This window comes from Astatotilapia calliptera, chromosome 12 (genome assembly GCF_964374335.1).
Source record: "Astatotilapia calliptera chromosome 12, fAstCal68.1, whole genome shotgun sequence".
In the NCBI taxonomy this organism is placed as follows: Eukaryota; Metazoa; Chordata; class Actinopteri; order Cichliformes; family Cichlidae; genus Astatotilapia; species Astatotilapia calliptera.
The window spans coordinates 6,440,882-6,467,839 of record NC_137433.1 but is presented as its reverse complement, the minus strand read 5'-3'; the positions used below and the strand labels follow the sequence as shown (position 1 = coordinate 6,467,839).

The following is a 26,958-nucleotide window of genomic DNA, read 5'->3' as shown; positions in this document are numbered from 1 at the left end:
CTGACTTTGAATTCAGTTCCATCATCCAGCATGTAAATGCTTTTGCAATCATACTTTTGAGGTATCCTTACCTCAAGGTTGTATGGGAAGGAGGAAGAAAATTTAAGCAGAGAAAGAAACAGAGACAAAAAAATTTGATTTTAAGTCAAACTCAACCTTTAATGACTGATACATGGTAACCTTGCAACACTCACTTATACATTCTAATATAAAATAAATTAAGACCATGAGCAAACATCACACGTCAGCGTCAGCTACTAGTTCAAACAGAAAGTCGTTACTGTTCAGAGGTATTCTGCACATTTAAAAAGAAAACGACAAAAAGTGGAATGTTTAGTACCTTCTGTTTACTGGCTTACAGACTGCACCGACAAGCAACAAACTGTTTATGCGTCATCCCTTTGGCTTCGATCAAAGCGTTCACAGCAGCTCGTCGCGAGACCTCGCGTGCTCGCCCAGCTTCGTCTTCCCATTCTTGTCCCTGCTGTTTTAACACCAAACCAGCGTTCAGCAGAGCGCGATCAGTAGCTATCAGCATATTTCTACATTGTACTGCACCTGTGCTCACATAGTATACCTGCAACATCTATCTGATACTTAGAACCAAATGATGACTAGAAGATGCCTATGATAATGAACAAACGCAAACGTGCTAGGATGTCAATCTATGTGTCATTGTGCCTATACATGGAGGAGGAGTGCATAACTCATTGGGGTGTTTGTGTCTTGCAAAATTGTGGATTTATTAAAAAAAAAAAAAGTCTGATCACAGTAGTAACCTCAGTTTTAGAAATGAAAATGTGAATGCCTGTACAGTGGAGTGGAGTGATGGAGCAATAGCGCAGCGAGGCTAAAAAATAAGACGTGGGTAATACAGAAACTGCGTGTGACGAGAAGTGCGTCAAAGTATCCCACCTGGGTCAAATATTATGTGAAAATAATCACCAGTGTTTTGTTTTTTAACTTCCTTAAGATGAGTCACCACATATATCATATGTGAGTGGTACAGTAAAGTATGTGTCGTTTGAGTACACCATATCTGTGAACAACATCCTAAATGGCTCTTTAAATACATCTGATGTGGTCGACTCCACCTGCTACTCCGTCATACACTAGGAAATATTTCACTGTAGTATTTCACCGAGGTTCTGCCACACGACTCCGAACGTCTCAGGTCTCTGCCTTCTCTTTCTGCTTCTTGCTCTTTTTGAGGAACGACGGAGGCTTGAACTTCTTTTTCTTCTTGGACGGAGACTTTGAGGGTGAGCCCTCCGGGGTGCCGCCCTGCGGTTTGGCGGGCGGGGCGGCGGGCGTGGAGGTGTCGTTGGTTGAAAGGGCCTTCATCCCTTTCTCTAATTCCTCTGTCGTCTGCTTCTCCTCCTCGCCTCCGTTCTGAATGGCCGGAGAGTCAGTCTTTGTCTCCTCTGCTCAGAGTATCGGTGAAAAACAAACAAACACAAAAGTAAATATATTCAGCAGCCAGATAAAAACCTTAAAGCTGGGTGGAGCTGCAAAGCGACATGCTGCTGCAGATGAACATGCTTGCTTAATGAGAAGTGGGTGCTCTGTGGTTGCTCTGTACTTACTAGCGAGACAAGACCAAAGCACCAGAGGTGAGCGAGTGTAGAGTGACACAGAAAAGGACAGACAGACACAGAAGGAGACAGCACAGCAGACACAACAGGTACACAAACAAATGGATGTCACTACAAAGGGCTGAAATGTGACAAATGTGGATCAAACTAGAAGTGAGTCAGACATTTTGACTTAATTAACAACACAGCTGAGTGCACCGTTATTACTGTTTTAATTACTGTAGCAAAATATACCTGAACCAGTTTGCTAAAGTGAAGTCAAAATGTCTTTTATGACAGAGAACTGTGACACACAGCGACAACAGCCTGTGTTACTCCTACAGACCTACACAGTGATCAATCCACAGAACGCACTGTGAACAATGTTTGTAGTCGACAACACATGACAAAACGTAAAAGAATCACAAACATGCTTCTTTTTGTTACACACAGTAAAACCTTGAAATTAATATATTTCAATTGGAAGAATGTTTCCAAATGAAACACATTACTGTCCCTCAGGGAAGGAGTGGGCACCTCTTGTAGTTTTGTGGGGGTGGTGTGGGGCTGGGCCATCTTGTGCCACTTTGAGTGACCCAAGTTTTGCCAGCAAATGTCCTTCCTGGGCTTTGGGTCTGAACAGGAACCCCTACAGTTGTGGAGACCTTCCTGCATTTGGCCACTTGGGGTTTCAGAGCTCATCTAGGTTCTCATCACCACTCTGTGTTCTGACTTTTAAACTGGTGATTCGTGTGACTTTGATGGGAGTGAAAGTATCTTCACGTCATAAATCACCTCACTGCCTGTTAATGTTGATGTTTTTCTCATCCTTACTAATGCTGCATACATATTAGCTTTAAATGAAAGTGTAACAGACTACTTACTAAAAAAGGGGATTAGGGAAGGTCACACGCACACGTTCACAAATACATGTGTGAGTTTTGTTCTGTTTTTTTGTCACTGAGGTAAGTTTATTAGCTAATTTCTATTTTTCTGTCATACATATATCATTTCACTGGATGACGCTCATATTAAAGATGGCCAAGGGTTAAGATAATGAGGTTGTACTGGTTCTCAGCCAGTTATCCTCTAAACCCTCAGTGTCAGATTTCCTACTCTTGACTCTGTATGATGTAACTAAGAGCTAATATTCCTAATATGGTCATCTCAGGAACACAGCCTCACCCACCTGCTGTTTAATCTTTCTATTTGATTAGTATAAAGATTTTAAAACAGCTAAAATAGTTATTTATACAGAGAATGTACTGAGGAGGTGCACGGCCCATTTACAAGATAAAAAAGTTTATTTTGAACCGTGCAAATGGATACACAAAGCTATCTTAGTAAAGTCTTAATGAAAAATGCTGAGTTGGAACCGAGCAGAGCGCAATGGGTTGACTTTTTGATAAAGTGCCATCTGCTGGTGAACATGCAGGAACTTTATGGAACTTTCTTTTTTGGGATTAGCCCACTGACTGTCACTCTCAATATCATCTTTATAGAAAAATAAAAGACAACAATCAACAGGCAGACTTTGTGTGAATGCAGATCTGACTCAGATCTACCAAATGTGTGCTTAAAGCGCACACAGTTAGTGTCTGCTGCATACGAGGAGAGGAGGAGTAGCACGGCTGTCAGTGAGTATCTGAAGCATGAGAGGATAGAAGCAGCACATCATCAGTCACACATGTAAGATCTGGAGCAAAGCTGTGAGTCAGAGAGTATGTGAGGCGAGCCAGGCAGGCAGGCAGCACTCTGCCGAGCCTCACCTGAGAGAGGAGGGTGGCTGGGAGGAGCGCCCTTTGTGGGGGACGTAGTGGGGGAAGACTCCTTATCATTTGCCACCTCCTCCTCTACTTACACAGCACGCACATAAACAAGAATAACACAAGCAGTGAGGGACAGTGAGGGGACAGCTGTGCAGAAGGTTAGTTTTTTTTTAAAGGCAAAGAGTAGTGAACACAGTTTAGACCACAGTCACAAGTGAGTTTGCTTAAAGCTGCTGTGTGCAGCATGTCGGGAGTTGCGTCAGGGATCCGGCATAAAAATCAGCCAAATGTGGAGCTGCCTGCTGTGGCGAGCCCATTGTGAATGAGGGAGCAGCCGACAGATGCTTTTAAAAAGCACCTGCAACAATTTATTTGAATTTTTAAATGTTACACACAGCATCTATGAGAAGGTTAGAATAACGTGTGAAAGTGAGCAGTAGCATAATTAGCCATTTTTGTTACACCATGTTCCCAAACATATGCAGACATTTTTTATGGCAATAGCAGTAAATGGTGCTGGGTCAGTTTAGGAAACTAAAATAATAGAAAAATGATCTTTATTAAAAGAATAACATGAAATGTATTTTACTCCTCTGTTTCTGCTAGCTTTGGTTTTTAGCTCATCTAATATTTTGCATAGGAAACATTTTTAATTTTCCTAACCAAATTCCAGCCTCTACTTTTATATGAACAGTGATGTATAATAAATAATAATGATAACAATAATAATAATAATAATAATAATGTATACTTTATTGATCCCTGTAGGGAAATTCCTCTCTGCATTTAACCCATTCACTCAGTGAAGCAGTGGGCTGCCATTGGGCAGTTGTTCCAAGTATAAATGTGAGTTTAGTTCAAAACCAAGCTAACATGCTAAACAGGTAGCTGATAGGCCGAGAACCAGCCTGTTAAGTTAGTTAACTAGCTCAAGCTAACTCTCTTCAAAAAATGGATCATCACAAGCTACCGAGCACCCGACCTCACTTACGCTCTGGTGGTGGACCGACAGCAATTCTATGCAGATACGTTGCGACACATGCTAGCCTTCCCCAAATAGTTGTTGCACTACAATGAAGACAATATTTGACGACCACCCCTCTACTCTTAATTTTTCTGTTTTGATACCTCGGTAGATATCAATAAAGATGTGGTTTGATGGACATTAGAATAGTTTTTGGGTTTTTCCAAGGGTAGCTGCATAAGCAGAGACCACCCTCATTAACTTCTGATGGAAACCAAGTCATTTAGAGCAGGTCTGAAATATGACAAAAACACTCAGTTCAGAAAAGATATTTGACTGTTACTTATCGTTAACACTTGTGGTTAACATGGAATAAGATATTCAGCTATCACTTATAGTATGTCTGCATACTTTTGGCTCTCTGGTCTGTCACGATATTTAACTGTAATATTACTTAAGTATACACTTATTTGACAATCAGTGTTAGCTTATTAGACATGCTGTGTGTTAGAAGCTAAGCAGAGTACCATTGGTTCCTCCATCCTGCTTCCTCTGCACCTCCTTGCGGTACTCCTCCAGCTCCTGGTCCGTCAGCTCATTAAAGGGGTTTGGAGGTTCTGGCTCTGGTGGGACTTTAGGTGGACTGACAGGGGACTAATAGAGAAGCAGAAGCACAAAATTACAGCTTTTACCTCAGAAGATTAACCTGTAAGAAATAAAAGTGAGTTGTAATGGAGAGAGAGAGAGACTGCAAACTACCGGAGGACTATCTTCTGTTATAACACTGGCAAGGACTTGCGACTGCGGTCCGGCTGTTTTCATGTCCTGACGATTCTGCTGTCGTATCTGAGGACAGAAAAGCCGTTCTGTAAACTGTTTTTGTTTCACGTGACAGTACACCGAAGGGAATATGGACACTGGGGAAGCAGAACAAGCCAAAAGCAAAGAAGCGTTACCTTATTTCGGGTCTCGATCACCTCTTGGGGATTGGTGAACAGAGGCACAAACTGGTTTGGGTTCTCTATCTTGATGGCTGTGCTGCCAGCTTGTGTCACCTCTTCTGTCTTCAACCACTAAGGCGAAGAAAACCAACAACACAACATCATCTAATTCAGTATTCACCTGTTGTTCACATCTTGTTATTATTGTGGGGTTTTTTTTTTCTTTTTTTTTTCTTTTTTCTGAGGCATTTTAAACCATTTTTGAAATTCTTGAAATATTTATACCCAATCTGTGACACAGTGTGTATTTTGCCACCAGAGGGCAGACTCTGCACTGTCACCGTCATAAATGAGTTGGTGGGTTTCCCCCTGCAATGCAGAGAGCAAGGATGGCGGGAGGTGCTGAGGAGGAGAGAAAACACAGATGCACAGCCAAGCTCCTCCCTCTGATGTAAGACAGCCGCTCTCCTATTGTTTTTATCTTTAAGGGACTCGTCATTTGCAGCTCTGCTTAATCCTTCCCTTGAGGTATCTGGAAACACAAACAGCGGCTCCACTGTCTACATCCGCCTCCATATGAATCACAGGAAAATGCTCAGCTTGCCTAGTGTAATGCAAATAAGATGTATAGCAGAAAAGATGGGGAGTTGCATTATTCTGTTCCTGTGTCCACCTCTGCTTTGAACCATCTCACATGCTCTGCCCTCTAACAGGCTTTACTGTTGCTTAAAGGGAATCACTGAGCATTACAGCAGGGTAAGGCTGCTAGCCTCTGATTGGATAAGTAAATAGATCTGTGTCACTGTGCTGAGGTGAAGCCTCGAAGGGATGCCCAAGACTTACTGTGGGGCAAAAAAGTATTTAGTCAGCCACCGATTGTGCCCCCACCTAAAATGATGACAGAGGTCAGTAATTTGCACCAGAGGTACACTTCAACTGTGAGAGACAGAATGTGAAAAAAAAATCCATGAATTCACATGGTAGGATTTGTAAAGAATTTATTTGTAAATTAGGGTGGAAAATAAGTATTTGGTCACCTCAAACAAGGAAAATCTCTGGCTCTCACAGACCTGTAACGTCTTCTGTAAGAAGCTTTTCTGTCCCCCACTCGTTACCTGTATGAATGGCACCTGTTTGAACTCATCATCTGTATAAAAGACACCTGTCCACAGCCTCAAACAGTCAGACTCCAAACTCCGCCATGGCCAAGACCAAAGAGCTTTCGAAGGACACCAGGAAAAGTATTGTAGACCTGCACCAGACTGGGAAGAGTGAATCTACAATAGGCAAGCAGCTTGGTGTGAAAAAATCAACTGTGGGAGCAATCATCAGAAAATGGAAGACATACAAGACCACTGATAATCTCCCTCGATCTGGGGCTCCACGCAAGATCTCATCCCGTGGGGTCAAAATGATCATGAGAACGGTGAGCAAAGATCCCAGAACCACACGGGGGGACCTGGTGAATGACCTGCAGAGAGCTGGGACCAAAGTAACAAAGGTCACCATCAGTAACACACTACAACGGCAGGGAATCAAATCCCGCAGTGCCAGACGTGTTCCGCTGCTGAAGCCAGTGCATGTCCAGGCCCGTCTGAAGTTTGCCAGAGAGCACATGGATGATACAGCAGAGGATTGGGAGAATGTCATGTGGTCAGATGAAACCAAAGTAGAACTTTTTGGTATAAACTCAACTCGTCGTGTTTGGAGGAAGAAGAATACTGAGTTGCATCCCAAGAACACCATACCTACTGTGAAGCATGGGGGTGGAAACATCATGCTATGGGGCTGTTTTTCTGCCAAGGGGACAGGACGACTGATCCGTGTTAAGGACAGAATGAATGGGGCCATGTATCGTGAGATTTTGAGCCAAAACCTCCTTCCATCAGTGAGAACTTTGAAGATGAAACGAGGCTGGGTCTTCTAACATGACAATGATCCAAAACACACCGCCCGGGCAACAAAGGAGTGGCCCCGTAAGAAGCATTTGAAAGTCCTGGAGTGGCCTAGCCAGTCTCCAGACCTCAACCCCATAGAAAATCTGTGGCGGGAGTTGAAAGTCCGTGTTGCTCGGCGACAGCCCCAAAACATCACTGTTCTCGAGAAGATCTGCATGGAGGAATGGGCCAAAATACCAGCTACTGTGTGTGCAAACCTGGTAAAGACCTATAGTAAACGTTTGAGCTCTGTTATTGCCAACAAAGGTTATGTTACAAAGTATTGAGTTGTATTTTTGTTATTGACCAAATACTTATTTTCCACCCTGATTTACGAATAAATTCTTTACAAATCCTACCATGTGGATTCATGGATTTTTTTTTTTCACATTCTGTCTCTCACAGTTGAAGTGTACCTCTGGTGCAAATTACTGACCTCTGTCATCATTTTAGGTGGGGGAACTTGCACAATCGGTGGCTGACTAAATACTTTTTTGCCCCACTGTATATCCAGTAAATATTATTTCTCATCTCTCTACATCCAGGGCTCCGAAATCAGTTTCTATCCTCCACAGTATTTCGATTGCACCGGCTGCAAGTTATAGGACATGTCGTATTGCACAGTTAGTAGGAAAGATGATTGTTTTAAAGACAATCGCAGTAACTTAAAACGAGCCTCACAGTGGTGCGCTGGTGTCCCGGGCTGGCTTGCTCCTGGCTGACTTTCTGGTACGTGTTGGGGGTGTTGAGCCATCGGGTCCTCTCCTGCTGCTGGCGCTGGGCAAAAGGATGCTGCCTCAGCGCTGGGTGGACGCCATCGTCATCAAACTGGTGGAAGGCCGTGACGGTCGCCGGTACCTCCACCTCCCTCCGTGTTCGCGTTCGCTCTAGAAGTACAGGGAAGCGGTAGGCATAGCCAGTGCGGTAGCCCTGAAAAAATAACATGAGGAAGAAGTTCAAAGGTGCAGAAGGGACTGAATAATAGTGGAAATGTCACATTTTAGTCTTCTAACTTTAAGAAACTTGGGCATATCCTTGCATACACGCACGTAGATCGTTCATATATTTTTTTTCTGCTCTGTACAAGTCAGACAGTCTAATATACAGTAAAACCCACAAAACATGCGTGCAGAATTTTACATGTACAGCTAATTCTGATGTTCAATAAAAAATATCAGTGAGCTGATTGTGAAACACGTGTTTGTTCAGGGTGATTCTTGTTTACCAGGTTATCCAGAGTTCTCATGAGGGCTTCAAACTCATGCTCCCCAACGCGGCTCTTATGCAGAGGTCCGAAGGTGGAGCCAGCCCAGCCGACCGTGCCGGCTGGAGTGGGTTTGTGGATGGTACGATCCAGCATAATCAGGTTCTGTTCTCCGCCAGCACAACACAACGCCGACACCTGACAATAAAAAGTCGAAGACAAAAGTGCAATTTCTATGTTTCTAGCATAGGTCTGCTCTGCACACATGCACACACATCCCAGCAACTTCAGTGGTTGAAAAGGAAGCAAATTCAAAGTTCCAGGAACTGCAGTTCCTGCAGCGGCCACTTGAGGCTAAAAGCATCTCAATAACTCCCAAACTGCACGGCTGCTTTGATTGACTGTCTTAAAAAGCTTTTTTTCACCCAGGAAAATAAACTGTGGTATTTGTGCCACTGCTGAAATGCTGCAGGGACTTAAACCATGCATTATGCTCTGTAGCTGTGCTGGTGATCGAAGCATGCACTTCAGGAGTCCCTGTTGGCTCTTTGACGGCTGGGTGCTATGACAACTGCCTGCACAGCCAACAGAAATAGACATCCAGTAGGCAATGGAGGCAAAAGCAGAGGCAAAATCAGGACCATAGGTAGCGCTTGTTGTAGGTAAATGTAAGTTAAGTTTGTTTTGTGTTCCTCACAATAACTCCACAGATATATTAAGGGTGGCTACACCCTGAATTTTATATATGATCTATGATTTAGATTTAATCAAGCTCAGCAGTGTTTTACAAAAACCCTGACTGAACACCTTACAGTCACATATCTGCTTCCCTTCAGGCTTCACTGCTGCTCCTGTAGGATTACTGCAGAATTGCTTTGGCACATGCTAACATACCTGTAGTGTTTTATACTGCAGTGCAGAGCTACTGGCTGAAATACGTGATACTTCATTTTCCCGCTCACATAGCCACACACTCCATCTCCAGTGCGTCAGCTGTTTGTCAGTACTGTGTGCTTGTGTGTGTGTTACCTGGATCTGGCAGGCAGCCTGGATGTGGTAGATGGTGTAGAAGGCCTCCTCCACAGACTCCCCCAGAGCCACTATGCCATGATTCCTCAGCACCAGAACCTGAAAGGTATCATAAAATAGAAATATTACCACAAGAATGAAATCATCTCAGCTGGGAGACAGGCTGCAGCTCCAGTAATTAATCCAGCGCACGACCACATCACCCTACGTCTTCTCTCCACTCACTCTGAAACCCATGTGGGAGGCACAAGGGCAGCAGCTGCTGAACTGAGCAAAGATATGTGGGTCTTACTGTCAGTGTTGACTCTTTTAGTCTGCTCACCTTACAGGTAGGTCCTAAGCTCTTCTGTAACTCCACTCGGTCCTCCTCCTCCTCCATAACTCCATTGTAGTCATAGTAGGCTACGTCCCCAACCAGCAGTGCCTCATGGGACAGTGGCAAAAGGCCAGACTTCATAGCTGAAACCTAGAGATAGACTCAAGTCACAATGTGCTAAAAAAAACTTCTTATTTTAGGGAATAAACAGAGTAAAATTCAGTTGTTTTGTGTCTGCATGTGTCCTCTAAAGCTGCCTCACTGCTGCTGTAGCCGGTGTGTGGAGATGAAACAGACAGCGAACATCTGGCCTGGCCGAGTAGATGGCAGAGTGCAGGCTGAACTTTTCAGTGTCCACTCCCAGGTTGGTGCTCCCCTTCTCCACCACTTCGCCCAGGATATTCACCTTTACCTGTAAAAGTGCACAGCGCCATCACAGGGTCACATTTAGCAGTAAGGCTTCCTGTTAAGATATTTCTATAACGTGGAATTCATATAGAGCAAAAATATAACACAAGTTGCATATGTAACAAATGTAGCTGTAGGGGAATGAATGATGTGCACTTTTTACTTTTATACCTTTGCTCATGAGTGATGGTTCTGTTCTTCAGTTAGTGTGTGTTGGTAGCAACTTCAATAAGTCAGAACTTAAATCAAGGCTGCGGTGATAACAATGATTAGTGGAGGAGGAGGAGGAAGAGTTATTTTCTTGTGCCTGTAGCAGCAAATGAGTCATGACTGAGCCACAGCTTCGTCTGCAGGCTCAGGCTGCTGAGGCAGAGGGCTCTCCACAGTTAGCCAACAGCCTTTTTTTTCACAAGGCACAACTTTTCGTGGCCAGACCCTAAAACTCACTTTCCCCTTCAAGCAAGTGATGCATAAATCGTTTTAACTTGTACTTATACTGTACTTATTTATATATCTGTTTATAATCTAATAATTGTATTTTAAAAATGTGAGATTTGGTCAGATGTCAGATCAAAAATGCTGACCGAATGGTTTAAGTGGCAGATGAGAACAACAGGAAAGAGCAGATAAAACAAAACAGGAAGTTGTTGTTTGTTCAGTTTCATTGAAAGCACTGGCTTCACATACAATGTAATTGTGCCTGTTTGTTTAACATGAAGACTCTTATATTAGTTCTGAGGGTAAAAATGATAATGAAGTTAAATGAGAGATTGCAGTGCTCTTATTTTACTCAGTTAGATTTCTGACTGTCGTAAAGGGCAGCCAACATGACATTTGTAGCACAACATCTTACATCTCCTAGATTTCTGGGATGCCCATATTATTATCACCATATTGTTCTATGGCATGTAAACATTGAGACATGAGATTTACTGGAAATCGACAGGCATTTTGACTTTGATGTATGCTTTTTCATTAATAATATTTCAGTCATTAATCTCAGTGTAATTTTAAAGAATAAATGATCAAGGAAATCAGTTGGACATCCACTGTAGCACTCATTAATTATATAACAAATGAAGTACAATCAAAAGTAGCATTGTATCAGTAACAATGGAGCCAGAAGAACCCAGTCACATGTGTTGCTGCTGACTCACCAAACTGGATCCAGTCACCTCACTATAGGCCAGTCCATCTGGAAGCACAAGGAAGTGTTCCTGTTCTTTACTCACACGCAGCTGTCAGTGAGAGAGAGCGAAAAAAAAACTTACACTACTGTCTTTTATACACAGACTGCATATAAAAGATGGCCATAACCTGCTTTCTTTCTAATGGCCACCAGGGGGTGACACCTGGTTGCAAAAACACTTTGGGCTTTAAAGGGAACCCCGGCTATTAAGACATGTTTGCACTAAAATATGTACAATAACATATGTGGTATTAAAATACGCCAAATGTTTTCCTTTTAAGCACATTTTATATAAAACCGATTTACCAGTAGGCTGCCATAGTTATTTACTTCTCAATGCACTCTGGGTAGTGACGTGACACGGTTGCACCGCATCGAGTTCACAGTTAGCAGCGCACTGGAAATGGTTTCTGTTCAACCTTTCCAGGTTGAACCAGAGCAATCCGAGAGAGAGAATGAGAATAGTTAACCAGCACTTAGTTTAGATGAAGATGAAAACAATCCATCGCACGAGGACGCGAGAGTGAGGGAAAACTACTGGTGTCTATGCGGCTACTGCTTGCCAATGTCGTGCCAAATTATGTATCCCCAACAGAATTTGTTTCCCCTGCTTTGGGACCTTGGTACAACAACGGATGGGATTATTTAAATAAACCAATGACATTTTGACTGATCATTATTTGTATCCTTCTGTAACTGTACAGAACTGTACTGAGCTAAAACCTCCAAAATTTCAGGAGCAATAAGTCTTTGGACAGGGGGAACAAACTGTGGTAGAATCAGCCTGATATTATTTGTATCCCACTGTAACTTTACTGTATAAAGAGCTAACATCTCCAAAATGTCAGGAGTAGTTAGTAATTATAAGAAGTGTTTATGAACTAAAAATCACGAACGTGGGATACTGTTAGTCCATGATTTTGAAAGCCCAGTGTATGCTCCCAACGCAGGGGAAACAAATTCTGTCGGGGATACCTAGTTTGGCACGACGGCTTCAAAGGTTTGGTGCACTGGTGTTGCATGGAGAATCTGTAAAAATAATGATATCGTAATTTCACTTTATAATGAAAATTTGAATTCTATTAATGTTTTCATCATGCGGTTATGCGATACCATGGATAGCTGCTGCCATAAAACTGAGCTCTTTACAACAAACGCTCTCAGTCGCCGCTGCCATTGGCAAGCAGTAGCCGCATAGACACCAGTAGTTTTCCCTCACTCTCGCGTCCTCGTGTGACGGATTGTTTTCATCTTCATCTAAACTAAGTGCTGGTTGACTATTTTCATTCTTTCTCTCGGTTTGCTCTGGTTCAAACTGGAAAGGTTGAACAGAAGCCATTTCCAGTGCGCTGCTAACTGTGAACTTGATGCGGTGCAACTGTGTGACATCACTACCCAGAGTGCATTGAGAAGTAAATAACAATGGCGGCCTACTGGTAAATCGGTTTTATATAAAATGTGCTTAAAAGGAAAACATTTGGCGTATTTTAATACCACATATATGTTATTGAAAGCACAGTACATATTTTAGCGCAAACGTGTGTTAATAGCCGGGGTTCCCTTTAAAGAAAATAGCCCTCAGCTCCTTTGTTCTCTGACCTCAGTAAAAACTTTACTTCTGAGGTTGTGGTTTGAACCGTTAGCTTCTTTTAGAATACAACTTTATTGTAATGATTTTAATTAACTTTATTTTGTCTGCAGTACAATAAGGTAACTTAAGGGTAAGCTTTACGATTTGTCCCTCAGATTCTCACCCCGGTCCACCAATCTTTCATCAGGTCCACTAAGATGACGATAACAAAAGTACTCAGGTGTAGGTTTCATTAACAAGATTCATTAAGAAGTAGGTGGCCATCTTTTGAATACAGTCTATGATTTTATTGACACATCAAAAATCAAGAAAATGCAGCACAGAAAGACAGATTTATATCATCTCACTCACACATATAGCAGGTAAATTCCAGTTCCCTTGATCCTCTTTCTACTCCGTGTGTTTATCCTGCAAGTTCATATGGCCCATCTCCTTCATTTTACTTGCACTTAATCACACAGATAATATCCTCTACAGATAATTGCTTTTCCTTTATTCATATCTGAAACTAAGTCATACCATGGATTAATACTGCTGTCAAATCACTCAGCGACTTATGAGAAGCACATCTACAACCTAATCTCTTAATCAGCCTGTTCAACTTACCGGAAGGCAGTGTATAAGTATGTTTCACATGCTTCCATTAATGCTTCTTAAAAGAAATAAGGCTAAAGTGAGGAATGTAATGTGAGAAGGCAGCAGAACTGACTGTGAGACAGGTGCGGCCGATCTGGGCCCAGCCAAAGAGGTCGAACAGGCGATGTGTGCTGGCCAGCTTGCAGCGCATCAACCTCTCCCCCTTCACCATGCTGCCAGGCTCCCAGCCATGCAGGTCATTGATGGGTGTCACCATCATCATGTCTGTGCGAGTGGGAGGAAGAGAGAAAGCAGACAGAGACAGAAAAGAGGAAGTAAAGCTCATGGTCTGCACACAAAAGACTAAGCGTTTCAATAAAACATCATCACCACATAGGTAGATAACATCTCATTTAGCTCTTTTCCTTAAAGTCAACTTATCGTGGATGCTCATATTAAACCAACCTGGGAGAAATACGCTCGTTCTTTCTAGTTCCTGTCAGTACTCGCACTGCAGCATTTTGGATCAACTAAACACTTTCCAGGGAGCTTGTAGGACAAACTGATAGTAATGAATTACAAAAGACAAGCCTAGAACAATAAATAGCACACTTAACTATTCAATAGCATACTTAGCTTATAGTGCTAGCACTTGCTACTAGCAAATAAAAGTAGCTCAATGGAAAAGAACAATAGTCTAAATCAGTCGTCCCCAACCCCCGGGCCTCGGACCGGTACCGGTCCGTGAGTCATTTGGTACCAGGCCGTGAGAGTTGAGGCTCAGGTGTGAAATGAATGGTTTTCAGGGTTTTTATCAGTTTTCAGCGTTACTTTGTTATCGTTTTTATCGTTAACTCGGTTTTCCTGGGTCTTTTCACGTGTGTTATGAATAAATCTTCTTTTTTTCGGTACCGGTACTAGTTTTATTTTGTTGTATTTATCCGCGACACCTTAAAGGCCGGTCCGTGAAAATATTGTCAGGCATAAACCGGTCCGTTGCGCCAGAAAGGTTGGGGACCGCTGGTCTAAATGTAACAGTAACCTTACACCTTTGACTCTGGAAAAGTTCTTCATGAAGTATGACTAGTAAAAAGAAACTCCTGCAGTCTCATTAAAATGTTAGCAGCAAACAGATCATGGATCTGCCTTCTTTTACCAGCAAATTTACAATTCACGGGCAAAATCAGTACTGTAACTCTCAAGATCCTCCTGAGAAAGGCAACCGCCATCAAGAACGTAGCCGCCTTATAGGATGTTCATCAGTGACCTGACCTGCTTCCCACAAGACGTTCTATTTCCACCTCGTTCCCAGATCAGTGAACATGATGTGAAAGAAATGTGATTCAGCAGACCAGGCCACCTTCTTCCACTGTTCTCTTCTAATGTTCACCTTCCCACATCAGATGCTTTTAAGCCTGGACATGGGAAGGTATGAGCAGGGATTACTCTGTTGACACCTTTCTATCATAGCTACCATTAAGGTTTTCACTCTCCACATGCATCACTGAACCTTGGCCACTGCAGGAGTCTTTCCTTGCCCTTCCTTGGACTCCTTTTGGTAGGTACTATTCACTGTATACGCTACAAGAACAGCCTAACCACTCAGGTCTTACTGTAACGAGACAATCCATATCAGACACTTCACACGGAAAAGTTTTAATGTTGTCTGTTTATGTACATAAAGCTAGGATGAATAAATATTTACTAAAAGATGTGGAACACATACTTGAGGGGGAGACGGGCAGGGAAGCCGGAGAGCCATGTGAGGCCATGAAATCAGCCAGCTGCCTCAGTGCCCATAGATTGGATGAGCTGCCACCCTTCTTCATCTGTTCCTGGATCAGCACATCCAGCTCCTCTCTAAATGACTGCAGAAACACAGATAATAAATGACTATATTATCAAAGACATATACACAGATCATGCCTTAAAAATCTTTTCAGCTTCATAAAAATGTTTATTTGAACTTCCTTTTGTACAGAGTTTGAACATTTGAATACTGGATTGACTCCTTTTCCCCCACAAGCTAAAACTCACTGCAAGTGTTTGAAAAAGCGTCTAACTGCAACAATTTCACAGGAGCTTTAAGCACAATCACAACTTTATAAACACTTGTCCGTTACATGGGTGAGGGTGAGTGAAAATATTTAATGAGTCACCCTCATTGCATCCGTCCTTGTAATTCATAGTCACTCTCACTCCATATGCAGAAGCACACACAATCACTCAGCATGGAGGTCCAGCACTGGCTGTAACCCGAGCTGTCACATGGCATTTGAGACCAGATTTATTCATCTATGAGGAGATAATCACATCCAGAGAGGAGAGAGAGGGCAAGAGAGGCTGAGGGGAAAGAAAAAGAATAAATCAGACGTGAGCAGACGTCTGATCTTACTGGACTCTGAAGGAGGCTGGAGATGCGTTTCTTATGCTGTGGCCCGATGCTGGGGGTGGAGTGCTGGGGAGACTGGAGGCCCTCGGAGACTCCATCACTGGGACTGCGCTGCACCGGGGTGCCCTTTGGGGTGGGAGACTTGCTCATCTTTTACTATTTTGCAGTGGGCGTCTTACAACCAGGGGTGGATCTGCAAAGAAAAAAATGCAGTTAATTACAAAAACTGTAAATTGTAAATCGCAGTGGCCTTTTCAAGTGCTTACAAACCGTCAGGTAACACTGATCATTGAGATGTAAATGTTTCTGCTGATTTACAAACTGTGAATGTCACCAGCTCTAGTGCACCACATGTGGTCTGCAAAATAATCTGATGTAAATGATAGTCCTATTAAATTTTACTCGTATCGCATCAAATCACAACAACAGTCACATCAAGCTGCTTCATATTCTAAGGTAAAGACCCTAACAATTAAACGACCGCCTATGAGCGAGCACTTTGCACCAGTGGGAAGGAACCTCCAGCAGAAGCAGGCTGAGGGAGGGGCAGCTGCTGTGACCAGTTGGGTGTGACGACAGGATGACTGTATAGTAATGCTTCACATCTGTATACTGTGTACGGATGTGAAGCATTTATGGGGAATAAAAAACTAGCATATCTTGAAGCCACAAACTGTGTTGTTGTTGTGATACATCAGTTAATTTGAGAAATCTCTGTATGTCTGTTCCCTCACCTACCAACTCTTCGCACCTGCTTATCCAGTTGTATTGCTGTGAACATATTACCCAGGTCTGTGGCAATACAGAAGGTAGACTCTCAGTTACCAGCAGAGAGCATCTGTTGTCAGAGGGGGGCAGTGTCTTGCTCCAATAGCAGAGAAATGCAAAGTTATAACATACTGGAACATTTAATTGATGCACAGCATCATCAACATGCAGCCAGGATTTGGGATGACTGCATGGCAGCATGTTTGCACTGACTGAAAACGTGTTTTTGTAGACTCTCTAGAGTTTGAAAAGGTTCGGTTGATTAGTTCTCATATTTTGGTAAAAACTGTTTTCCCTGGTCCACTCTGTGTGGAGGAGACAAGCACACACACAGGTTTTACCAGCACAAGTTAGTGTGAAACCATCGCCCTAAATTGTGTCTGTTTTCAACACAATAACTTAGCGATTGTGGTCTCAGTTCATTAACTTCCTGTTTTATTTTGAAATGACTCACCTAAGCTAAGTCTACATGATTCCTTTCCTTTTTTTTCTCCCATTAGCTTATGACACACCCAGGATGTATACATCCTCCCTTCGATCTCTCACTGAATGTTTCAGCATTTTGTCACGCTTTCTGGCATGTTGGGATTTTGGGTTGTTTTTTTGGATCCTCCCTCTTGCCTCCATCTTTGTCAGTTGTTCTCTACCTGTGCTTGACCCAAGCATTGCACATTAAAAACTGACATAGCTGAGTCCACTGTTTGGCTCAGCAGTTACAGATTGTCTGCACATGATGTGTATATAGGAAGGCGGCCGGGCCGGATGGAGTGCTGGGCCGGGTGCTAAAAGACTGTGCTGCGGACCTGGCGGACGTCTTCACCTCTATATATAACACCTCGTTGTCCTGTTCACTGGTACCATCCTGTTTCAAAGCAGCAACCATCGTTCCCATCCCAAAACAGTCAAATGTCACATGTCTGAACGATTTCAGACCTGTGGCACTCACCCCCATTCCCGCCAAATGCCTGGAGAGACTGGTCATTAAACACATCAGAGCTGCTTTTCCACCATCCCTGGACTTGCACCAGTTTGCATACAGGGAGAACCGGTCAACCGAGGATGCGATCGCCACAGTGCTGCACACATTACTGAAGCACTTGGAACACAGGAACACCTATGCACGGCTCCTCTTTGTAGACTACAGCTCGGCTTTTAATACCATCCGGCCATACAAACTCCGTCCCAAACTCCACCAACTGGGACTTAACTCCTCTCTGTGCAACTGGATTGTGGACTTCCTCACTAACCGTAGACAGAGTGTCAGAGTGGGTAAGAACACCTCTTCCACCCTTGTGGTCAACACCGGTGCCCCTCAGGGGTGTGTTCTGAGCCCTCTGCTATACACTCTCTTCACCCATGACTGTATTTCCTCCTGCGCGTCCAATCTCATTGTTAAGTTTGCAGATGACACTACAGTGCTCGGACTTATATCCAACAATGATGAGACAAACTATAGGACAGAGGTGCAACAACTAGAGTCATGGTGCCACGACAATAACTTGGTCTTAAACACCAAAAAGACCAAGGAGATCATTGTAGATTTCCGGAAGAGGGGCCATAACAACCATCTGCCTCTCTTCATTGGCAGTGAGGCGGTGGAGAGGGTGAGCAGTTTTAAATTCTTGGGGGTAACTGTGACCGAGGACCTGTCCTGGGGCAACCATATCACCTCAGTTGTACGGAAGGCCCAACAGCGCCTCTACTACCTGAGGAGACTGCGGAGCGCACACATTCCCAGATCTCTGATGTTGAACTTCTACAACTGTGCCATCAGCAGCGTTCTGACGTATGGATTTCTAGTGTGGTTCCCCAGCTGCACCAAGGCCGATCAGCAAGCACTCCAGCGGGTGGTGAAAGAAGCTGGCAGAATTATTGGAACAAGTCTGCCAGAGATCAGTAATATCTTCCCCACTCGCTGTCTGAGGAGGGTGCACAGTATCCTGCGGGACCAACATCACCCTGCGCGCCACCTTTTCCACCTGCTGCCCTCAGGGAGAAGGTACAGGTCTATACAGGCCAGAACATCCAGACTGGCCAACAGCCTGTATCCACAGGCTGTGAGGCTCCTGAACTCTCTGCCCCCCTCTCACGGACAATAACCATATCCAACTTCTTAATAGCAATGAACTGGTCTGCATTGGTGCATCATATCTTTATTCTCTTCCCCCTCCTGCCCCCCCCCCCCTCTTTCTTAAATAGATAACTATCATATCTGATATCATATCTCACAGTACAATAATATTGAATGGGTTGCATTGTCGTATTTTGTCATGTTTCTCAGGTCTTTGTCTGAATTTCTACGAACATTATTGCTAAGGATTGTCTTATTGCATTGGAGTCACACTGGGTTAAATATGTACACTTGGGTTTTAAGGGGTATTTATTATTTTCTTCTTTTTTTTGGGTTGTATGGAAGCCCCAAACGCAATTTCATTGTTCTTGACAATGACAATAAATAAATAAATACTATAGTAGACCTTTGTAAATTGTAGCCACAAAAACAAAACAAAAAAACTGGTTTGCTCTCTTCTCTCACTCCAAAAGCATGCATGACTCTGCTTATTAGCAGAGAGCGACAAATATAGGATTTTTAAGACCAATACCAATATTTAATAATAATAACACTGGTTGATATTTTTATCGATGCTGATACCAATAGACCGTGTGTGGAGAGTATGGGGAAATCTGTGAGTCAGCCATATATCATCAACAGATGTTAGGGCTAAAATCTGTGAAAGGATCGCCTCCCCTGTGAATCTGCTGTAAATAATGACACAAGGTAGCACAACAGTTCATACAAAAAATATTTAAACTTAAAATCAGTGTTTGTTTTCTTTTCCTCTTTTTTTTTTTTTTAAATTAAGTGTAATTAAGTGTGCAGTCTGGGAAAGACCACTGAGCATCCAGACGTTCCATCCAGGCGTGGCCTGGTAGGTATGCTTGCAAAAGTCACATACACGTCCCCAGACATTCAAACTAAGCCCAGATGTATTCAGAGTTTGTGCTCTTAAGCCTATGTAAACCATTTTCAATTTCATTTTTAATGATATGTAGGGAAAAGGAGCATTTGACAACACAATATCCTGAATTTAGTTTAAAAACAATCAGAAGGCACATCATGGACAAGCCTTTCCTTACAGCAGGAGTGCTGCTCTGCTGTGGTGTTTTTTAAAAAATTTTTTAAATGAAAAACACGTTTCCACCTTTCACTTTCTGTTCACACCCAGCAGGAAGAACGGACAGTCCAATCAGGATGTGCAGATGTGATTTAAAAAGTAAAGTAGGAGAATAATAAACAGTTACAATACACTCCAAGAAGTATATGAAAATAAGTTTAATAACCTATTCTTAATATTCTACCCATATCATTCTAAAGCAGCAGCCATAATCCTTTTCAGCTTAAAAAGACACCCCTATCACAGCTTAGCCAAGGAAGTGTAAGTAAATATGCAAATGAGAGGAAAAACTTTTAAAGCTTAAGCACGCAGGAGCTCTGCTCACACCAGCCCAGAGAGACACTGAAGAGATCAAGCAAACGCGATCGAACATTAAAGTACAATTGTGTCTTCATTCAGCACGCTCATTTAAGTACAATTCAATTCAGCTCTAAATACCTCTGTGTTTTTCAGCATCCTGCTTCAGAGCAGATAAATAAACAACGAGCCGGCCTGCGCATTAAGCCTCGACGTCCTTGCACGTTCAAATGGGAGCATTAAGATGAAAAACCTACCCTCGCATTAAGGATGCCGTATTCCTCGGGGCCCTGGACGGTGGAAATGCAGAGCTATAGAAAATGCAGCATTAGCAGTAAGCGCTCACATGCAGAACCACTAAGAGGAAGTTAGCATGCGATATGGCTCGGTAATTGGAGAAAGAGTAAAAGAGTTACCGTAAGGATCTTCAGAAAAGAGCTGGCCACTCCCTCACTCAAACACACTCTGCTGCAGGGAGCAGATAAGGTCGCGCACACACCACACCCTCCCTCCAATGCTACCACTCACTAACTGTCTTCATTACTTACTTACTCGATTAGGTGCATTACTGCAATGCCACTGTTTGTGTAACCTCAGCTGAGATGCACTCTCATCCTCTGAAGGTACGAGAGAAAGTGGCAGCAGACACATGTGCATTACTGCACCTCGCTGCAGTAGACGACTAAACCTTTAATGGAGTTTCTGAATAAACTGTGCACTTATCCCAACATCAGCTGTGCAAAAACATCAGCCAGTCCCTGAAGAATTAAGCCCCTCCCCCAAACACACACACACACTGTGTTATATTATATGCAAGCTACACTGCTGCTTTAAATCTACATCTATTCACATAGATGGGTTTGTTTTAATGCTTTTGGCGCTCGTGTTTCACCAACAGCAGCAGCTCTCTCTTTTCTCTACCAGAGCATGGTGTGTGTGTTTCTCTGTCTCAGGGGGCAGAGGGGGCCCAGCTGCTGACAGGCACCAGACAGAAAGCTGCTCTCTCCAGGGAGGATCCTAATGACTAAAAGGGAGACATGGACTTCTGGCTGCTGGCCTTCCATCACTGCCTACACCCCCTATCATTAGTCTCCCTGTGATGGCTGAACATGCTGCATCATCACCTCACTTTTGTTTCACAAAAGCTCAAGACGACTTCCTGAGTTCTACAGCTGAATCAGTACTTTCGAACCAAACAGTGAAATCAGACAGGAAACGATCATTTTTAAGTGAATCTCGTTCTGCTTTTTTAAGGATTTTTTTCTTCAATGTTTATCCTTAAAATCAAACCCCGGAAACTAAACACGCATTTCTCTTTTAAAGACACGGACCTTGTAGTGCATGATTTTCCACATTTGAGGGTTAGATTTGCAGCAGACAAAGCTATCATCGAGTGGTTTTAAGTCATTGTGTCTGAGCATTCACATCCAGCAGCGCAGAGGCAGAGATCACTGACTCAACATTTTGCATTGCTGGATCCATTTTCTTTGGCTTCCCTTCCATTTAGTTTATTTCATACCTTTTCAGCAAATCCAAACCAGCATTCCTTCAATAAATCATAACAGATTCTGGTGGTGAAACTGAATAATTGTGGTCAGTCACTGAGTTTTAATGTCCTCCATCACAATTTGCATTTACAGTGCTGTGAAAAAGTACTTGCCCTGTTGCTGATTTCTTAGGTTTTGCATATTTATCACATTTATATCTTTCAAATCATTAAAGCAATTTTGTAATTACATAAACACAAGCGAATGCAAAATCCACTTTTTAAATGATTTCATTTATTTAGGGATAAAAGCTATCCAAACCTAACTGTCTGTGTGAAAAAGCAATTGCCCCCTAACCCTAATAACTGGTTGTATCATTCTTGGAACTGTTATCAAGCGTTTGTGATAACTAATAATGAGTCTTTCACATCACTGTGGAGGAAGTCTTGCCCACTCTTCTTTGCAGGATTCTTGTAATTCAGCCACATTGGAGGATTTCCAAGCACGAGTGGCTGATTTAAGGTCATACCAACGCATAGCAATCTGATTTGAGTAGGCATAAAACACCTTAAAGAAACCATATATGACCATTTAACTTTTGTGCATTTAGCTCTTCATCATCTCTCCCTCTCCACCACTGACTTCTCTTTCACCACCTCATCCTCCACAACTCAAGCCTCATCTCCTAACCTGGAGTCAGGGCTCCAACACATAAAAATATGCATAAACATGTTTATTTTTTCCTAATATTGTTGCAGTTATTGTCAGCCGTGTGGACATGCAACTCTCCTGTCTCTGGACAACTGGCCACTAAGTTTTTAAATCCATCAACGTTAGTGCCACCTCAAAAGACGGTTTCATTAATGCTGGCTAACAGAAGCTAACAGCAGCAAAACAGCAGCACTTACTGACAGAAAAGTTGAGCATGTCCTCAACAAAAAGAAAAGCATGTCCTCAACAACTCACCTCAGTATCACTGCCATCAGACACAGCTGAGCTTCATCGACTCATCGATTTGTACTCCTGTCACAAGGTTTTACAGCCTCCTCTGTAGCAAATAGAGGTGGAGGCATATTGGCAGCTGAGGTAAACAGCGGACTACTACAGATGCACTTCAGATGAATTTGAGGTAACTCAGGGATAAAAGCCTGAGATAAAACAAAATGTTTAATTGACACCTGTCCATATTTTAGTCCTGATTTGCTGCTAAGTGTTAATATTATTGACGTATGTTAAAATATATTGTGCACATAATTTTTGTATACACAAACACACACAAAAAAAATATTGGTAAAAAGACACCAGCTGTACTGGGTAAAAACAAATAAACAGAGTTTAGTTGACTCCAATTTGCTAACATGTAGCAGTGAGATTTTACACTTTAGATTGGACACATTAATATTAAACATTTGACACAAGAGTGTCTTGTAGAAATGCAGTGTGCAGTAAATAAAAGTGCATTTATGCAAGATTGATGTAGAGGTATAATAAGTTTTGCAAATTCTCTGTAGGACAGTTATGTCTCTGCAGCCTCTAATGGGAAATTTGGCTCCAACTTGACAAAACATCAACACAGAAAGCATTTCAGCACATGAGACCAGCAGCTGAAGACACACACAAGAAATGGAGTGAACTACGTTAATTACAGTATTACTGAATCCTGCAGTTATTGAATATTCCTTGTGTGATAATGCACGGATGATAATGCATGAATTAAAAAATTCAGCATATGCTAATTGAGTCTAAGAATAAAAAGTATGGAGCTGGACATGAGCACAATATGCTCTTTAAGTTGTTTCAATTTAAATTCAAACAACAAAATTCCCACTTGCCAGTATCGTATAAAATAAACTCCAGTTTTGGTGATTAACAGTTTTTTTGTTTTTTTCAATTACAACCACCACCAAACTGCTCTTTTAAATACATACTGTCAACAAATTATTGAATTAAACAGGATGAACACAAGTTACAGGCTGAAAAGGTGTCTGAAGTTCATTGCACCTACCCTTTTTACATAGCATATGCTAAGTAGCTATCCCTCTGCATCTGGAGTTCAAGAACAAATAACTACACAAAACACACAAAAAAACCAAACATTTTTAAATAAAAAATAATCATGCTTTTGAACATTTTTCTAACTTACATAGTGAATTACATCATCATAATTCCTCATCACAACTATTTCACATCTATTTCGTTCTATTTGTCCTGACCACTGCTTTATTAAAGAAAAGGAAAAACTATTTATCTTTCCAAATTCAAACAATCTTCACATACAGCTTACAATACAGTTAAATTTTAAGGTGCTTTGGTTCATTATAACCACAACAGTGTCTTATTCGATAGATGGATAAATGATAAACAAAATCCCCCCATAAATGCTATGATTTCTCTTGAACAGGGTACAGTGTACAAACCATTGTTTTTACAGCTATTTCTTTTTTCAGTATCGCTGAAGTCTGACTACTGTGTTACCCCACAGTCACGGCCTGCCATTGTGCTGGGGGAGATTAAAAAAAAGGGGGGGGGGGGAACCCAGATGTGTCACATGGCGGGGAGGGGGGAGATGCGTACAGGCCAATTGATCCAGAGCAGTGCATGCAGAACACAGGATTGTAAACGAGGATTAACGTACAAAACTGTTTTCCGAGTTTTTCCCTTCTTTAGCATCCTCCTTTCTTCCGCCAGTAAACCGCGTGCGCTCTGCATGGCTGCCTAGCAACATTCGCAAGCACTGCAGCATCAGCACCAGCAGCGCGGAGGTTCCGGTAATGGCCTCCTGCAAAAAGGCAGAGACCAGCGACGGTAGCACAACACTACACCACCCCCCTCAGTGAGCCAAACGAGCAAAGGCACATTTAAACCCAACTACAGTCCAAATAAAGGCCGCGCACAGCTAGCGAGCGAAATACAGCGCAGGGAAAGCAACGACAAGCAGACGCGGTGTGGCTAAAGTAGCAGAGAGGCGCTGCCATTACAGGCTCTGTTAACAGACAGCCTCACACCCACCGAGCCTGGCTGCGGAGATCATTTACAGGAGGGGAGAATGTGCGTGAAAGCTGCATGCGGCGTGGGCCTCTTAATTTCATTGTGCAAAAACAGAGTTGGACGCGCAACACCAGCAGCTTAAACATGAAGTAGTTCAGGCAGGCATCGTCAGAGAAATGCGCACACAACGCTCATGCACGCGTCAGGGAGGACCCCGCACTACACCCAGCCTTTTCTCCGTGGATAACTACACGTAAATATCAGCAGTGTAGGCTACTCACCTCAGCGCATCCTCGGGAGCGTGTCTGCTGAGTGGGTGCGGCACACCCACAGCCTGAAGACGTCCTCAGAGTGAAGGAGTTAATTGCAACAAATCTGTGTGCACTGGCTCCTTTGTCAGAGTGTTTCAGGGCCTCAGCTGATACCAAGTCAACCGACCCTGCTGTGTTGTTTTTTTTTCATCGCTCAGTGAGCCAGGACCAGCCCACTGCCACGCCTGTGCACAGTCTAGCACCCCAAACACTCCCAGTCAGTTCGCTACAGTGAGGATCCTGGCAGTGTGCTCGGTTATTGTGCTCGTAAAGCCTTTTGACGCACAGTCCTGGAGGATTTTATTATCGCTGTCTTTTTGTTTAGTCGTTCAGGCCCACTTCAAGTGAAGAAAATATCATACATCAAACAGGCGCCACCTTCTGTTTTTAACACAGCACAGCCCGAGAAGCAGGGATATGCAGATTGTAGGTGTTTGGAAATGAGTTTGTCAGATTGTAATTGAACTAGAAAGACAAGGTGGTGGGAAAAAGGAGCCGCAGGTCACTTCCACTTTTATTGGACTCTGCTGGAAACCATGTAAAGACTCTGTGTTTTTACCCCACGCAGACACATCCACTCCAGCACAATCAAGCACTGCTACACGAGGTTATGCAGTTGATCCTTTGTGTTTTTTAGGAGGCTCAGCTTGAAAAAGTACTAAAACAGACTCCCGTGACGTCACTACGGGCCAACACAATATTTGCTCAACCTGCAATTTTATATAACTGATTTCTTCCCATTCAAATAAAGTTAATCAGATCACCAGAGAAGATTATGGATATAGAGGTATGATAACACTTAATATGGCCAGGATGTGAATTCCCCTGTAACTGTGTGGAATTTTCAATAATGTGACATGGAATTATATTTAGATGCAAATACTTAAAGGCAGATACACTAAGGGAGTAACAAGTCACGTTTTTACAGGAAACAAAGAAATAATGATACTGTAGGTAATTTTAAGTCATGTGTAAGCAATGTTATGTCATGCATGAGTAATTAAAAAAGTATTGTATAACTTAGGTATTTTACAGGGAATTATTCTGTAAGTACTTACAGGAGTACTGCGTAACTTCTTCATAATTTTATGGGTAAACAATATTTTCCAATCTTACATTATAAATACACTTTTTCAAGGAGTGACTTGTTCCCCCTTTATTATTAGTGTGAACTTTAAGTGTTCATAGCTAAATATAATTATTGTAGTTTCAAATAAAATAATTGAAAACAATTCAGTTTAATTACAGGGGAATTATGCATTTAGTCACAGCCCAGATGTGACAGTTACATTGTATCAGTAAACTTTATCACCTTTTATGAAGGACCTATGAGGATGGTACTGAGTAATAAATTGCCAATAAGGTTTAATAACGCTTTATGTAACAGTCAATAATATGGAGAACTCCTGATTGTGTAAACATTCACAATTAACTTTATTTTATGTTTACCTTTTTACAAGTAGGATTTCCAGTGTTGTGGTAGGCAACCTTTTTTCTTTGAAACTTTCAGCAGCCTTGTTATCACGCCTGTTATGCAACTGCACTGCAACTATAGTTAGAAATATGCGCAGTAATGCAGGAGCAGTTGTTTTGGAGATGGCAAGACTTTACAGCAGGATGCTCTGGAAATTATCGTGCACTATGAGTGTGAAGATGGATGTTTACAAGTCAAACAATTAATCAATTAAAATCTGCAGGGTGCTGCTACAAGCCCCTCTCATCAGCAAATGTAAGAGCAGTGTGACTTTTGCATGGAAAAAAATTAGAAGAGCTGGCAGCACCATGTGGGAAGCTTATATGCCAAGACCAGTCTGTCCATTTTCAGCCTCTGCTCCACCTCAGCTGGAGTCCCTCTTCTTTAAAGGGTTAAAGTCCCAAAACTCTACTTAATAGTTTATATTTATATTTCAGGCTGAAGTTGTTAAAACAAAACAAAACAAAACAGTGGAGCTATGCAAACATACTGGCCTTTAAAGGGTTAAAATCCAAAATGTAATTAAATGTAATATTTGATATTGATATTTCAGACTGAGTCATTTAA

The 26,958-nt window shown here is 42.4% G+C and overlaps 1 protein-coding gene across 6 annotated transcripts; it reads right to left on the bottom strand.

The window, feature by feature from the left end:
- Window positions 1–133: 133 nt before the first annotated feature.
- add2 (adducin 2 (beta)) lies at window positions 134–25,073 on the bottom strand. 6 transcript variants are annotated; one of them, XM_026187187.2, is made up of 15 exons: window positions 24,888–25,073; window positions 15,894–16,083; window positions 15,225–15,366; window positions 13,632–13,783; window positions 11,300–11,380; window positions 9,997–10,146; window positions 9,741–9,884; window positions 9,419–9,517; window positions 8,411–8,587; window positions 7,867–8,115; window positions 5,264–5,380; window positions 5,067–5,153; window positions 4,835–4,961; window positions 3,344–3,427; window positions 134–1,424 (listed from the first exon to the last, which is right to left on the bottom strand). In XM_026187187.2, the coding sequence occupies exons 2-15, from the start codon at window positions 16,038–16,040 to the stop codon at window positions 1,171–1,173; spliced, it is 2,010 nt and encodes a 669-aa protein (XP_026042972.1). In that variant the 5' UTR covers window positions 16,041–16,083; window positions 24,888–25,073; the 3' UTR covers window positions 134–1,170. The 6 variants fall into 6 exon arrangements, with proteins under 6 accessions (XP_026042972.1, XP_026042974.1, XP_026042976.1 ...); XM_026187189.2 differs by lacking the exon at window positions 24,888–25,073 and adding an exon at window positions 22,585–22,661; XM_026187191.2 differs by lacking the exon at window positions 24,888–25,073 and adding an exon at window positions 20,548–20,593.
- Between the last annotated feature and the right edge of the window lie 1,885 nt (window positions 25,074–26,958).